This window comes from Arachis hypogaea, chromosome 10 (assembly GCF_003086295.3).
Source record: "Arachis hypogaea cultivar Tifrunner chromosome 10, arahy.Tifrunner.gnm2.J5K5, whole genome shotgun sequence".
NCBI classification, from domain to species: Eukaryota; Viridiplantae; Streptophyta; class Magnoliopsida; order Fabales; family Fabaceae; genus Arachis; species Arachis hypogaea.
The window spans coordinates 3,382,387-3,398,927 of record NC_092045.1 but is presented as its reverse complement, the minus strand read 5'-3'; the positions used below and the strand labels follow the sequence as shown (position 1 = coordinate 3,398,927).

Sequence of the window (16,541 nt, the reverse complement as noted above, 5' to 3'; positions counted from 1 at the left end):
CTAATTTCAATAATGATCAATAGTGTTAGAAAAAGTCTAGAAGTCAATTACAATATTAAGCCAACTAAATCAATTTTTTTATTTATAATTTTAAAATTCGAAAAATTAGGTTAGTGGTTTTTTTTTTTTTTGTAATAAACCTATTTTTCAACTAGTTGATTGGAGTTAGCTTGGCTGCTAATTAGTTCCCTAACGGAATTGAACACAATAAAATATTTATTATCTAATATTTTTCTTTCATTACTAAAATATAGGAGCATAGTTTCTCTCACCTTCTTGCATATTTGTTTTGTCTCTCCTCTTCTAATGGACCGGACCAGATGACCATATAGCAATCTCACCAAAAAGTCAATCCCAAAAGCTTTCTTTTATATATATAAATTTTATTTTTGGGTTATTGACTTCTGACCCTGACGACCTGACTAATGAGATAATGCTAAATTTTAGGGACGATGTTATAGTTTGTCGTACCCTCATATAGGACACTTCTCATGATATATAACCCACATCTCAAATTGGAATTGACATGAGTAGACACCAAAACTTGTCTTTATTCTAACGTACCAAAGTAACATGGCAAGTTGCAACATGCAATGCAAGAGATTCAAAATTAAAGCAACATGACTATCAACTTGTCTTCTTCATTGCGTTACATTGTATCTGTAATCTGTCCATTTTTTCATACTCGCTCATCTATCCTTCTCTGCATCTTCATGGAGCACTACCTATCCTTTCTACTATTATTCTTACTCTTCACTTCTGCCACTTCCTTAGACACCATCACCTCTTCTTATATCCTTAAACCCCCTCAAACTTTAACCTCCAAGGATGGTATGTTCCACCTTGGATTCTTCAACCTTACCACCAACTCATCAACATCATCTTACCTCGGAATCTGGTACATAACCAACCCCCCTGTCGTCTGGGTTGCTAACAGAGACCAACCTATCAAAGGTGATGATAGCGTAGCAGTGCTCAAGATATCCGAGGATGGAAACTGTTAGGTACCAGACAAATGACACAGCAAAATATAGAGATGAAAAATTAAAAATTTGTATAAAATATGGAAATAATTGAATAATTTTCTTTGAGAATTACAACTTCTCTCTATCACAAGGAGACTACAATAACACTCTCTCTTGACAAAAGGAGAACACACTTCTCTCTATCAAATATAGGAGAAAACTACTCAAAGAAATCTTATGTTATTCTATCTGGATGACTTGATTGAAATGAATTAAAGAAAAACTCAATTTATAGGTGAGTCTCTTCAATATGAACCATCCATCAATTAGAGGTATATAATTCTTTTCTTTTTCAACCATTAAAATCCTAAGGTTATAAACTAGGATTGTTTATTACCTTTCATTTTATTTAGTTATTATTTATTTATTTATTTATTTTCTAAAATTAGCTTTACTAATTTTCACAATCTCCCACTTAAAGCTAATTTTGATAAATTTTCAAAATTCATGTTGCTTATGTATTCCATAGGCCGTATGAGGATCTACACCATTCAAACTTTTCTGCGTTGATTGGTTTTGTCATGGCATCTACTAGGTTGTCTTTAGTGTGAATCTTCTGCATATCAACACTTCCTTCTTCTACTACTTCCCGAACAAAGTGATATTGTACTCCAATGTGTTTTGTTCTTGAATGAAAGGCAGGATTCCTTGCAATGTGCAAGGCACTCTGACTGTCACAATACACAGAAATCTTCTGTTGTTTGTGCCCGAGTTCTTCTATCAACCTTTGGATCCAAATAGCTTCCTTGCATGCTTGTGTAGCTGCCATATATTCAGCTTCTGTAGTAGATAAAGCCACAACAGTCTGTAATTTAGATAGCCAGCTTACAGCTCCTCCTGCAAGTGTAAACACATAGCCTGTAGTAGATTTTCGTTTATCAAGATCACCTGCAAAGTCTGAATCGACATATCCATTGACAATGAATTCTGATCCTCCAAACCATAATGCAACATTCGAGGTTCCTTTGATGTATCTCAAGATCCTCTTAACAACATTCCAATGCTCTTTACCTGGATCTGCCATAAATCGACTTACTACCGCAACTGCTTGAGCAATATCTGGTCTTGTACAGATCATGGCATACATAAGGCTTCCCACCGCTGATGCATACGGTACTCGAGACATTTCCATCCTCTCTGCTTCACTACTAGGGCACATACTTGAGGATAATTTGAAATTCATAGGAAGTGGGGTTGAAATTGGCTTACATTCTTGCATATTGAAGCGTTGCAAGATCTTCTTCAAATAATTCTTTTGCGATAGCCAAATCTTCCTATCTTTTTTTGTCTCGGTGAATTTGCATCCCTAAAATCTTGTTTGCTGGTCCCAAGTCTTTCATATCAAACTCCCTAGCCAACTGTGCCTTCAATTCTTGGATTTGATCTTTGTTGGGACCTACCACCAACATGTCATCCACATACAACAGCAGAATGATGAAATCATTATCACCAGACCTCTTGTAATAAGTACAATGATCTGAACTAAGTCTGTTGTATCCAAGGCTAATAATGAAAGAATCAAATCTCTTGTACCAACACCTTGGCGCCTGCTTTAGACCGTACAGAGATTTAGTTAACCTGCAAACCAAGTTTTCTTTTCCTTGTTCTTCAAAACCTTCTGGTTGGAGCATATATATCTCTTCTTCAAGTTCTCCATGAAGAAAAGCAGTCTTTACATCTAATTGCTCTAGATGTAAATCAAATGCAGCACACATAGCCAAAACTACTCTAATAGTAGTTAGTCTCACCACCGGAGAAAATATTTCATTGAAGTCAATACCTTCTTTCTGAGCATATCACTTGACAACCAATCTTGCACGATATCGTTCCACCTGATCATTACTATCTCGTTTGATCTTGTAAACCCATTTGTTACCAATGGCTTTCCGACCTGCTGGAAGTTCAACAAGTTTCCAGGTATGGTTCCTATGTAATGCCTCAATTTCTTCTTGCATTGCTGTCATCCACATAGAAGCATCTGGATTGCGCATAGCCTCCATAAAAGTTGTTGGCTCTCCATCTTCTGTCAAAAGACAATATGCATCATGGTTTGTCAAAACATAATTTGAGTGCCATGATGGTGTTCTTCTTTGTCGAGTGGATCGACGAACTTCTATGTCATTGGCCTCTGCTTCTTGTTCTTCGTGCTGTGGTTCTGCTTCAGAAAGATCACCTTCTCTGCATTTTTCATCTATTTGAACAGTGGTTATCTCTTTAATAGTGCTGTCATTTTCTTGTTCTTTTTGCAATTCATCTTCTGCAAATATCACATCTCTACTGACAACTACCTTGCGGGCAGTGGGATCCCACAGGCGATACCCCTTAACTCCGTCAGTATAACCCAAGAATATACATTTTCTAGACTTTGGGTCCAGCTTTGTTCTTTCCTGGGAATTGTACATTACGTACACAGGACAACCAAATATATGTAAAGAAGAATAATTAGGTGGCTTACCTTGCCACATCTCCATTGGTGTCTTCAACCCAATTGCAGTTGATGGTGACCGATTTATCACATAACAGGCAGTTTTAATAGCTTCTGCCCAAAAAGACTTAGCTAAACCTGTAGTTTGCAACATAGCTCGTGCTCTTTCTAGGAGAGTCCGATTCATTCGCTCTGCTACACCATTTTGCTGAGGCGTATATGCAACTGTGAATTGCCGTTGAATACCTGCTTGCTTGCAAAATGTTAGAAAATCGCCATCGACATATTCTCCTCCATTATCTGTCCTTAAACACTTGATCTTCTTTCCAGATTCAAGTTCTAACTTTGCTTTAAACTCTTTGAACATCGCAAACACGTCTGACTTCTTCTTGATCGGGTACACCCATAGCCTCCTAGAGTAATCATCAATAAATGATACAAGATATTTTGCTCCTCCTAGGGACATCTCCGGTGATTCCCACACATCAGAATGAATCAACTCCAATATGTGCTTGCTCCGAGCAGTTGATCTACCAAACGTCAATCTATGTTGTTTGCTTGTAACGCAGTGCTTACAAAACGGTAAGTTTACCGATTTGAGCCCGGGAATGAGATTACGTTCTACAAGAATCTTCAAACCTCGTTCTGACATGTGGCCTAGTTTGCAATGCCATATCATCGTCATTTCTTCTTGGCTTGTTGAAGCAACTGATGCCTCTGCTTCTTGCAAAGTATCTCCCACAAGCATATATAGATTTGCTGCAATCTTTTCTGCTTTTATTACCACAAGAGCTCCTTTAACAACTTTCAAGATCCCACCTTCAATATGGGTCTTGCAGCCAAGTTCATCCAGTTGCCCAATCGACAACAAGTTCTTCTTCAAGCCCTTCACATGTCTTACCCCTTGAAGTGAACGAATAGAACCATCAAACATTTTTATTTTGACAGTACCTATTCCAACAATTTCTAAGGCATGATCGTTTCCCATAAACACAGATCCTTCTAAGACAGGTTCATATGTACAAAACCAATCATGATGAGGAGTCATGTGCCATGTTGCTCCTGAATCAACAATCCAAACATCAGTGAGCTGTTTGCTGCCTTTAGAACCAATTGTTGCTTCGCCATACAGGATTTCTCCATCATCAGAGGTACTCGCAACACATCCTTGAGAACTTGATCCTTCTGTAACCTTCTCTATACTCTTCTTATTCCAACAATCTTTCTTGAAGTGCCCTCTCTTACCACAATTGTAGCATTTGATCTGCTTCTTACTTTGTGACTTTGGTCTACTTTGACTCCCACTGAAACCACGCTCCATTGATCTCCCTCTTGTCATCAACAAAGCCTCTGCTTGTTTTGAGCTCTCTAATCTATCTTTCTTATTCTTGCGCCTAGATTCTTCTTCAAGAACCGCAGCAGCCATGTCATCAAAAGAAAGATAATCAGTCAAAACATTATTAGTTAAGTTAATGATTAGCTGATCATATGAATCTGGTAGACTTTGAAGTAAGAGCTCTGCACGTTCATTTTCCGCTATGGTATATTCCAACGATGAGAGTTGGGAAAATAGCGTATTTAGATTGTTGATGTGATCCGTTGCCGATGTGGACTCACTCATTCGAAGAGTATAAAGTCTTCTCTTCAAGAATATCTTGTTGTGAAGTGACTTGACTTCATATAATTTTGTGAGAGCATTCCAAATTTCCTTTGCTGTCTTTTTCTCTGCTACACTTGATAAAACTGAGTCAGCTAGTGCCAAGTGTAAGTTTGCAACAGCATTGTTGTCCATCTCCTTCCATTTTTCATCTGTAATTCCAGTGGGTCTACCTTCAATTGCTGTCACGCAATTGTCTTTTCTCATAATGGCTTTTATCTTCAATTTCCATATGGAAAAATTACTCCCACTGAATTTCGGAATTTCATACTTTGCTGCCATTTTTTTTTTTAGACGGTAACTCGCAGCGGAAAAAAAAAATCTTAATCAGCAACCTTTGGCTCTGATACCACTGTTAGGTACCAGACAAATGACACAGCAAAATATAGAGATGAAAAATTAAAAATTTGTATAAAATATGGAAATAATTGAATAATTTTCTTTGAGAATTACAACTTCTCTCTATCACAAGGAGACTACAATAACACTCTCTCTTGACAAAAGGAGAACACACTTCTCTCTATCAAATATAGGAGAAAACTACTCAAAGAAATCTTATGTTATTCTATCTGGATGACTTGATTGAAATGAATTAAAGAAAAACTCAATTTATAGGTGAGTCTCTTCAATATGAACCATCCATCAATTAGAGGTATATAATTCTTTTCTTTTTCAACCATTAAAATCCTAAGGTTATAAACTAGGATTGTTTATTACCTTTCATTTTATTTAGTTATTATTTATTTATTTATTTATTTTCTAAAATTAGCTTTACTAATTTTCACATAAACCTTGTTGCCATAGATGCACGTAATAATGAGATCCTTTGGTCAACGAATGTGTCAAACATCGCATCCCCCAACACCACAAGTGCTCAGCTTCTTACCACCGGAAACCTCGTGTTGCAAGATAACGCCACAGGGACGATACTGTGGCAGAGTTTCCAACACCCCACAGACACGTTCCTGCAGAACATGAAGATTAGCGCCAACAGGATCTCCGGCAAGAAAGTAAACATAACCTCGTGGAGAACTCCTCATGATCCATCCACTGGAGACTTCTCTGTGAGCCTTGAACGCCTTAGTATCCCTGAAGCGTTCATCTGGAGAGGGGAGAGTCAACCTCACTGGCGAAGTGGCCCATGGAACGGTCAAATATTTATTGGGATACCTGACATGACCGCAAATTATATTGACGGGTTCTACATGAGTGGCAAAGATGAAGAGAGCAACGGCACTTACTATCTTTCTTATAGCTATGTAAATCATAATCTAAGGATGTTCGCGTTGGGTGCTGATGGAAACTTAAATGAATACTACTGGGATTATTCAAAGAAGCAATGGTCCATGATGTGGTCTGTTATTAACACTGAGTGCGGTGTTTATGGCAAGTGTGGAGTATTTGCAAGTTGCGACCCTAAAACTTCACCTATCTGCACTTGTTTGAGAGGGTATGTTCCAAGGAATGCAGAGGAGTGGAACAAACAAAACTGGAGCAGCGGCTGTGTTAGGAAGACACCTGTGCAGTGTGAGAGTGAGAAAGTCATAAAAAATAATAGTAGTGATGAATCGGTAGCAGTAGAAGATGGGTTTGTGAAGCTTCAGAATACCAAGGTTCCAGACTATGCTGAGTGGTTGTCTTCCATTGACTTTGACTGCAGAACTGCGTGTTTGGGGAACTGCTCTTGCAAAGCGTATGCTTATGATGTTGGAATTGGTTGTATGCTGTGGAGTGGAAACTTGATTGACATACAGAGATTCTCAATGGGAGGAACCGATCTTTATATACGTGTTCCCTCTTCTGAGCTTGGTAAGTGTATATATATGACATACACATACATGTGCATGCAGATGATTTCATATTTACTTATTTGTCTTGTTACTTTGGTTAATTAATAGATGAGCAGAAGAAGAAAAATCATGCCTCAGTGATCATTGCAGTTACAGTCTCAGCAGTAGGAACTATTGGGATTTTGATTTGCGCGTTTATCCTGTGGAAAAGAAGAACTGCAATAGGAGGTGATATATCATTATTCTTTCTATATACCAAAACTACATGCTTTGCCAATTGATGATATTAATGGCTTCTGCAGAATTAGTAGTTAGTTGTATATGACTCTTGAATACTACTGTTTCATCGTTTATTCTATTGGCCATATATGCTGTGCATACAAACATAATGAATAGTGTAGACCATGTGGTATTCATTGTCCCCAAAAAAATTCTTTCCAGTTTTAATTAATTTGTACTTTGATACAGAGAGAGCAAATTTCAGAATACCTACAATAAGCAACACAAAATACCCAAGCAAAGTCAAACTCCCGGAGCTTTCCCAATTTGAGTTTGAAAAGCTTGCAATTGCAACAAACAACTTTCACTTAGATAATAAGCTGGGGCAAGGAGGATTTGGACTAGTATACAGGGTATTTTTCCCTCACATTGCAATTCACCATTCCACAAAAGAAAATTTTTGTGTCTCTATAGTTCTTGAAAATGTTTTGTAGGGAACATTGGAAGATGGACTAGAAGTAGCAGTTAAAAGACTTTCAAGAGCTTCATATCAAGGACTAGAAGAATTTATGAATGAGGTTCTAGTAATATCAAAACTTCAGCACCGTAATCTTGTTAGACTTCTTGGATGTTGTGTAGAAGGAGATGAGAAGATTTTGGTGTATGAATACATGCCAAATAAAAGTTTAGATGCATATCTGTTTGGTTAGTTCTCGTTATCAACCCTTTTCTTATCAATAAATATGGTATGTTTATCAAAGAGGCAACGACTATTTGGTGAAAAATATTCTCATCTAAAAATATATAATTTGTATTCTCATCACGAGTTTATCCTTTTAATTTTTTGCAGATTCATGTATGCAAGTATTAAATTGGGAAAAACGTTTTCATATTATTGAAGGAATAGCTCGAGGTTTACTTTATCTTCACAGAGACTCTCGACTAAGAATTATCCATAGAGATTTGAAGCTAAGCAATATATTACTTGACGAAGAGCTAAATCCAAAGATTTCAGATTTTGGTATGGCAAAGATTTTTTGCCACACTGAAAATGAGGCAAATACTATGAGAGTTGTTGGAACATAGTAAGTTCCTTTTGGTTTACAATTTTATATATAAAATAATCTCATAGTCAAGAATCTTAATGACAAATTTTGTGCAGTGGTTATATGTCACCAGAATATGCTATGGAAGGACTATTTTCAGAGAAATCTGATGTATTCAGCTTTGGTGTTTTACTACTAGAAATTGTCAGTAGAAGAAAGAACACTAAATTTTATGAAGATGCAGCATCATTGAGTCTTTTAGGATTTGTAAGTCTTCAATTTACAAAAATCTTATTTCATCTGAATGACACAAATTTGATGCTGATCGAATAACTAGATCATCTTATTTATGTTTGTAGGCATGGAAATTGTGGAATGCTGATAACATTCCACCTCTGATAGATCCAGAGATATTAAATCCGATCTGCAATGAAGATATAAAGAGGTGCATACATATTGGTCTTTTGTGTGTACAAGAACTTGCAAGAGATAGGCCTACAATGACTGCAGTGGTTTCAATGCTTAATAGTGAGACTGTTAATCTTCCTTCTCCCAAGCAGCCAGCATTCGTGCAGAGGCAGACTCTGCTGGATATAGAGTCTTCTATGACAAGTGATGGATTATGCTCCATTAATAATGTGAGCCTAACAAATGTCCAAGGAAGATAACCGATTGGCCACAATGTTGGTTCAAAATAGTCACATTATGTATTGACACAACTCTGGTTGAGAGACATTAGCATTTTGCTGAAGGGTCTACTTTAATAAGGCTGGGATTTTATATGATATATTACTTTACTATCATGTTTGTTGGTTGAGTTAATTAAAAGTGATTTCATAAAGATTAGTACACTAATATTTGGAAAATATAAAAAGTACTGCAAGATGAAATCAAAAGTGAAATGCGTGAATCACTTGAATCAGTGCTGATAGAATAACTAATCAATTTTTTAAAAGATAATATAACCCTCATAATTAATTAAATTGAGAAACTATTGCCCAAAAATTTCACATGTTCGTGACAGTGACACAGAGTTGATTAATTTGCGTATACTGTAACACACAATTGGTTGTAGCAAGTAGCAACAGTGAAGAAATCCAAAAGCAAGATAACATCAAACTCAATACATGCAAGAATTTAAAAACTTAGTCGAATCTTCGTGACATGAATCAAACATGTTATTGCGCTAAAGCTAGGTCATTACCCGGAAGCAACGCGCTATATGGCTCGCGTACAGTGTCACATGATCATGAGTCTCTGAATCGGTTCCCGGGTGTAGTGTCAAATGAGCAATGGTTCTCGCGTTTTCATGAACAGACGAGGATAAATAAGCTAGTTCACAAATAAAAAGGTAAAGGTAAAGGTCGGAGTAATAGAAAGTTGAGATTTGGGACATGAAACAGACACTCTAACGGGAAGATAAGATTTTCTTAGGAGGAGATTTAAATGGCCATATTGGAAGAGAAGTGACTAGATATAGAAGTATTTACGTAGGCTATAGTTTCGGGGTGGTCAATACCAAGGGTAAAACTATTTTGGACTTTTTCTCAATCTTTGATCTTCTCATCGCAAATGCATGTTTTATAAAGAGAGACGAATATCTTATAACCTATAGAAGTGGCATGACAAGTTCACAATTCAACTTATTCTTGTTGAGAGTCGACCGAAAATTTTGCATTAATTGTAAAATTAATCCGGGAGAGAGTTTAACAACACAACATAGGATACTCGACATAGATTTTCGCGTTGAGTAAAAGTTGAGTAAAAAACATCATACGAAAAACTCAAGGACGAGGTAGTGGCAGATGAAAGGTGAGGAACAAAAAAGCTTCCTAAGACAGGTAGGAGAAGAGGCAAAGTGGGAAGGAGATGGAAGCGCGGAGGAGATGTAGAGAGAGATGGCAGAAGTTATTAGAAAAACAGCAAAAAAATATTTTGGTGAATCTAGAGGGATAGACCAACAGACAAGGAGTCCTGGTAGTAGAATATGAATGTACAAACAAAGATAAAGGCAAAAAAAGAGTGCTTTAAAGAGTGGTCTTTGTGCCGCAATGCAGATAATTGAAAAAATATAAGGCAGCTAAGAAAGATACAAAAGTAGCTGTAAGTGAAGAAAGCATAGTTCTGAAAATCGGATCGGACCGGCTGGTTCGACCGGATTAACCGGGAACCGGTCTTATAGCTGGTCTGGTTGACACGCAGAATTGTCTTGCAAAAAACCGATTTAAAAACCGGCCGAACCGGTGGTTAACCGGTGAACCAGCCGGGTCAAAAGACCGGTTCTCTCAAAAAAAATGTAAAAACCCCACCCCCCCCCCCAAAACACCCAACCCTCTCCCTTCTGTCTCACTCTCACATTCCAACCAAATCCGTAATTTGCCTAACCTTTGAGAGAAAACACTGCCGCCAACATTAGCTCCCAGCAACCACCACGGCATCCCTTCTCCCTTCTCCCTTCTCCCTCACTCTCATCAGTCTCACTCGCCCAAATCCCTAACCCACTACGGTGCTACTTCCTTCCTCTCTTAGCCAGGCGCCAGCAGCCCCCGCCTCCTCGTCTCCTCCTCGTCTTGCTCTCAGCCAACAATAGCAGTCTCCGGCGACCCATCCTCCGGAAAGCTGACCACCATTCTTACCTTCCCTCTTCTCTTCTCGCCTCTCCTTTTCCCTTCGAACGCTTCTGCCCCCACTGATGTGCGGAAAACGATCCGACACAAACCTCACCGGCAAGTGTACCGGGTCGCATCAAGTAATAAAACTCACGGGAGTGAGGTCGATCCCACAAGGATTGAAGGATTGAGCAATTTTAGTTTAGTGGTTGAGTTAGTCAAGCAAACAAGTGTTGATTGTGTGAAATTGTGTTGACAGAAATTAAATTGCATAGAATGTAAAGGGGAGTGGGTGATTTGCAGGAAATTAAAGGGAACAAAAAGAAAAAGAGCTAAATCTTAAAGTGCAAGTAATGTAAATTGCAGAAACTTAAAGTGCAAGAAATATAAATGACTTGAAAAATAAAAGGGGAATGGGAATTGGATCTGCAGGAATTAAACAAGGGAAAAGCAAAACTAAACAGAATGAAGAGTAGTTGATGGAATTAGTTGAACAGGATCTCAAATCTAAAAGGAAAATAGCTTGATGTAGTAATTAAACAAGGAAATTAAAGTGGAAACCAATAGATATCAGGACCCAAGAGACTAGATAACTGAGTCTAGATCTCAATGCCTTCCTAGATCCAAATTCAGAGAGCAAATGCAAAATTAAAGAAGAGAGCAATGTAGAAATGTAAATCCAAGTTCAATTTCCAGAAGTTGCAATAAGAAAAACAGAGAGATCTCAAGGTGAGATTGAGACAGAATTTCCCCAATTCTCAACACCCAAGACTCAAACAAAGTATGTAGAAAAGAAAGCAAAAATAACCCAGAGGAGAGAATTCAATTCTCCTTCCCAGGAACTCTCAAATTCTAAAAGCAACAATTCAAATGTAAAGATGATCTCTCTACTGTAAGTATTAAAAATTCTAAAAGGAAAGCTCTCTAAAAATTCTCTCCCCCAAAAGCTCTCTACTGTGAATACTATGAAAATTCTCAAAGAAAACTCCCCAAAGAAAAGCTCCCTAAAAATTCTCCAAAGAAAGCTGCCCTAAAACTTCAAATCCTAAGCTATTTATACACTTTCTTCAAATGATCATTAAGCCTTGAATTGGGCCTTGGCTTTGATAGAATTGGGTTGATAGTAGCCTCCGTTGATTGCTCTTGGTGTTGGGAAGAAATCCACTTGTGAACCGGGCTATGATCCATTCACGTTTGAGTCAACGTTTGAGGCAAACGTTGACTCAAACGTCCCTTATGTGAGGCATTACGCAGATAGCCCATTTGCTGTCATCCACGTTTGAGCCAACGTTTGAAGTCAAATGTGAGCTCAAACGTGGGTCTTCCCAGGCTCCCTTTTTGGCCAACGTTTGGCCCAACGTTTGAGGCAAATGTTGGCGCAAATGTGGCTCAACTAAATCATCAATCAGGGGTGCTCTTCCATGCTCTTTCTTGCCACAATGTAGCCAACTTTTGACCTCACGTTTGAGGTAAACGTTGGCTCAAACGTTGCTGCCCAGGAGCTCTATTTTTCTTCTTTTTGGCGCCAACGTTTGACCTCACGTTTGAGGCAAACGTTGGCGCAAACGTTGGCTCCTTCCATGGTATTCTTCACCTTCTTTTCACGTTTGAGTTAACGTTTGAGGCAAACGTTAGCTCAAACGTTGATCCCTCTCTTCAAGCCTATTCTTGCAACCTTCTTCCAAGCTTTATTCCTCCTATCATCAATCAACAATTGTATCAAAGCTATGCCATAATCATGAGAGTTATTCTTCTTCTTGTCATATGAGCAATTATGGCACAAAAACTCATGAAAATGCATCAATTTATCCATGGTTGATTGAATCAAAGAAAACATGAATTTCAACCCAATTGGCTTACTTATGGCTTAAGAAAGTGCATAAAACTAAATGAAAACAAAGAAAAAAGACTAGTGAAACTAGGCTAAGATGACCTGTCATCACCCACTCAGCTCTCGTCACTGCCACAGAGAGAAGCTGAATCTCTCTGCCTGCATTGTTCCGCGGCTCACGCCGCTCTTTGCGCCACTGCGAGCTCAGCCGGCCACCACCAACTCTGGGCGGCACTACTTCTACTCTTCTTCCCCTTTCCATTTCCCAGTCTGTCTCTGTAATGTCCCAAGTGTTTTTTTATTACTTCCTTACCCTCATATTTTATCAAAATTTCTAGACTACCCTTATCCCTCTTTTTCCCACCTTAACCCTAATCCAAAAATCCCTAATGTTACAACACATACACCCACAAATAAGAGAAAAAACGAGAGAAAGGGAGGAGAACAGAAATCAGAGGAGGAGCGATTGAAGAAGAAAGGAAGAAGAAGAAAAGGAAAAGAAGAGACGATGCCAGCAGGGGTGGGCGCTACTGTTGCCATCGCAGAGAAAAGAAGAGATGTGCGAGAGAGATGAGAGTGAGATCACAGACCTTCCACGGAGAAAGAGGAAAGTGCGTGACGTAGAAGAGGGAGGATGGAGTCTTGTCATCGTCGCTGTGCCCGTCGCCGCCCACTGCCATTGATTGAGACTGTCGCCGCCTTGTTTGAGGTCATCGTCGTTGCCAACTAGGGCAGAGAAGGAGAACGCGAATGGGAGGGAGAAAGGGGAGCTCTGCTGGAGCTCGTCGCCAAAATGCTGCTACCTTCCACCACTATGACATAGAGCCAGCCTTCTGTTCCTCCACCGACATTGGGGTTGCCTCCGTTGCAGGTGGAGGAGGTCACCGGAGAAGGATTGTTCTGTTCTGCTTCTGGTTTTGGTTTTCCATTGGTTGCCGAAGTCTCTAGGGCCATGAAAGTTGCTGCCGGAGTCGTCGCCACCAAGAGCCACCACTGCTATACCTTTCCCTTGGTAAAACAAACCCCATTCTGCTTGTACTTGACATCTCTTCTTATTCCTATTCCACTTTAATCTACCTTATTGTGTCGCTCTATTTTCGTGCCATCTTTCTTGATTGATTTGCTTTTGCTGCTGTTTGTTACGGGCTACAAGTGGTAGCGATGCTGCTGTTATTGTCGAGATGACATCCAAGACGTAGTCGTTGGTGCTGTTGAATTGAAGTTGCTGCCACCGGCTCGGTCCAAACTTTGTGTTCTGTCGTTCCATTCTATTCCAACCTTTCTCAGCTTTTAATTCGGCATTTCAGGCTTGGTTTCTTCGGTCCCTTAGGACCAAGTTGTGAGTAGGCTTTACATTTATAATTATTTGGCTTTACATCTATAATTATTTTGATATATGTTGCGTGAATTTATAACTATATTTATAAGTTATTAACAAAGGATTTGAATCTGATTTTAATAATGGATTTATTAGAACTAAATATTATTTTTGTGAAATTCGAATTTTTAATCTGCACATGAGACTATATACATGTTTGATGAAGTTTTGTTTTATTTTAAAATATTCGATTTTATTGAATATGTGCTTTTGGAACATTAAAGTATTGTAAATACTCACTTATATACTATGAATTTGTAAAGTATATTTGACATTTCATATGATTGAAAAGGACTTTTTATAAGAAAGTATTATTTGATTTGATTTGATACCGTATATATTTGAAAGATCAAAGATTGGTTGTATTTGAAATTATATGTTTTGAATTGGTTTGGGAGGCTCGTATTAGAAAACCGTAGTTAACGGCGGTTATGACGTTAACCTAGATGCATCTGGCTCAGACCTCAGCTAGTAGGGGTGTTGCTAGCCTAACGTGTAGGCCACACGTTGGATCTGTTATTCCGTACGGACACACTAGAGGAAAGGGCTACCCTTAGAGGTGGAGCCGCCCAAGTGTGGACTATTTGATTTGATTTCTGTATGAGAGCTCCCTTATTGATTCACTTATTCATATAAATTATTATTTTCTAACTAAAATTATTTTCATAATAATGTTTAGATGGTCTCATGTGAATTATAGATGTATTGTCTAGTCACTGAGTCGCAAAACTCACTCTTTTTTTTAAAAAATATTTTTCAGGAATAAGTATTTGATTATGTGAACCTTTTTATTCAAGAGTAATGATCTGCAATGGGCTCTGTTCCTTGTTGAGTTCTTAGACGTCATCTGCTCCATATGTCACAAGCAGGATCCATCTATATTTATTTATTTTATTTTTGTTCATTTATGTAATTATTCATTGTAGAAAGTGTAAATTTATCAAAAATTATTTGTAACATTTTTTTATTTATCTTATATTCGAATCTGTTAGGCTTGCTAGGGAACTCTTTTTCCTGAGCGCCAGTCGTGGCTCATTTTGGGCTGTGATAGAGTGGTATCAGAGCTTAGGTTTAATCTGTGTAATATGGAGCAAGTGTCCTATGATAGGATTACAGTTGTATAAATAGAAGCGCGCCTATTTGTACAAATTGTGGCACTATCAGAGGCCTATAGGAATGTCATCCTTCTCTTTTTGTCATTCTTGTCTTCTGGTTCTTGTCATCATGAGTCATCTATCGATTCTTGCCACCTCTTTTCTCTTCTTTGTACAAAACCTTGAGTTATTATTTGGTAGCTTTTCTTGAACTAGCTTTTGCAATGACTTTAGTTTCGGTTTTGGTTCGCGATTCCTGCCTTGTAGCTAGTTCCAATCTTCCTCGTTTTTGTGAATATTTGCTTTAATATTCTTCATATTCATGTTATTTTCTATGCTTTTTTATTTCAAGATTTCATCCATTATCTAGAAGATTCGATATGTTTTTGCTGTGAATTTTTTTTATCTTATTCCTGTTATAGAATTGTATTTAGATTTGTGGATTGTGGATTTACTTAGCTGCTGATTTAGATGCTTTGTTTTGGATTTCGATAAAACAAGTTTGTTCTTTTTATGTTGATGATCTTTGAAGTTAACAGAATTTTGAACCACTCATAATTCTTTCTTTCGAATCAATAAATTTAAAAACTGTTATTCGGTTGCTCAGGTAGAAGAACTACGTGACAAACATATGCATGGAGTGTTATTCTTGTTTGCTAGATTGGAATTATAATTTTCTCTGTTTAGGTGTGGTAAATTTTTTTTATGATGTGTTAGCTGATTTGAAGATCTTTTTCTATCTGAAAGTTTGATTGAGCTTTTTGTTTGATAATTTGTTCTGCTATGGTTTTGTTTGTTGAACGTGACTTTTCTTTCAAGGGCACTATTTCTTCTGGAACCTTCAAGTTCTTCCCTTTTCAATCTCAGGATTCCTTTAATTTTAAAATTTTTGGATTTCAACTTTGACTCATTTTGCTTCTGCTCTATACTGACAGCGCTTCATATTTTTCATGGTAAGAAAACTCAAAATAACGTGCAAATTATGGGGCATGAATTTTGTGTATAAAAATTTCTGTGTAGTAATCACTTCTTTAAAACCCGTGCTTTCTTTTTCTTTTTCTTTTCGTTTTCCTACTAGTTGATGCTGCTTTGGATTAATACTCTTATCTTGTTGTGAAAAATAACTCAAACCTGTTTAGTTTATTGTGTATTGAATATTGTATTGAATATTGCATTGAATTTTGAAGAAGGTCTTTCTTTCCTCCTTCATTTGTTTATCATGTTCTAAAATCTAAAATTTTTTGTTGTGTTTCAACACCTGAATTGAACATTGTTTTCAATACCTTTCAAAAGTTTTGAACTTATACTTGTTGGTTAGTTCTCTCTTTTTATGCATTTTATTTGTTTGATTTTTGAATACTGTAACATTATTTATTTTATGGGAAAGTGATTTGAATGTTCAAGATTCCTTCCTTTATAAATCTTTGTTTTAAACTTTTAATCAAGGCATGTTTTACCTTCTCGCAC

General features: G+C 37.6%; 1 protein-coding gene across 1 annotated transcript; it reads left to right on the top strand.

Moving 5' to 3' along the window:
* Nucleotides 1-772: 772 nt before the first annotated feature.
* Nucleotides 773-8,940, top strand: LOC112718451 (G-type lectin S-receptor-like serine/threonine-protein kinase At1g11330). Its single transcript, XM_029289552.2, has 8 exons — nucleotides 773-1,004; nucleotides 5,912-6,916; nucleotides 7,006-7,125; nucleotides 7,366-7,529; nucleotides 7,611-7,821; nucleotides 7,967-8,201; nucleotides 8,279-8,429; nucleotides 8,522-8,940. Exons 2-8 carry the CDS (start codon nucleotides 6,082-6,084, stop codon nucleotides 8,828-8,830), a joined length of 2,025 nt encoding a protein of 674 aa, XP_029145385.2. The 5' UTR covers nucleotides 773-1,004; nucleotides 5,912-6,081; the 3' UTR covers nucleotides 8,831-8,940.
* Nucleotides 8,941-16,541: the final 7,601 nt, after the last annotated feature.

What these genes read in the sequence shown, in the direction of transcription:
- LOC112718451 (XM_029289552.2), top strand. Translation starts at nt 6,082, where the DNA reads ATGAAGATTAGCGCCAACAGGATCTCCGGCAAGAAAGTAAACATAACC. An exon ending in AAGAAGAACTGCAATAGGAG is followed by an intron (nt 7,126 to 7,365) that starts GTGATATATCAT and finishes ACTTTGATACAG; the next exon opens with AGAGAGCAAATTTCAGAATA. An exon ending in ATGAGAGTTGTTGGAACATA is followed by an intron (nt 8,202 to 8,278) that starts GTAAGTTCCTTT and finishes AATTTTGTGCAG; the next exon opens with TGGTTATATGTCACCAGAAT.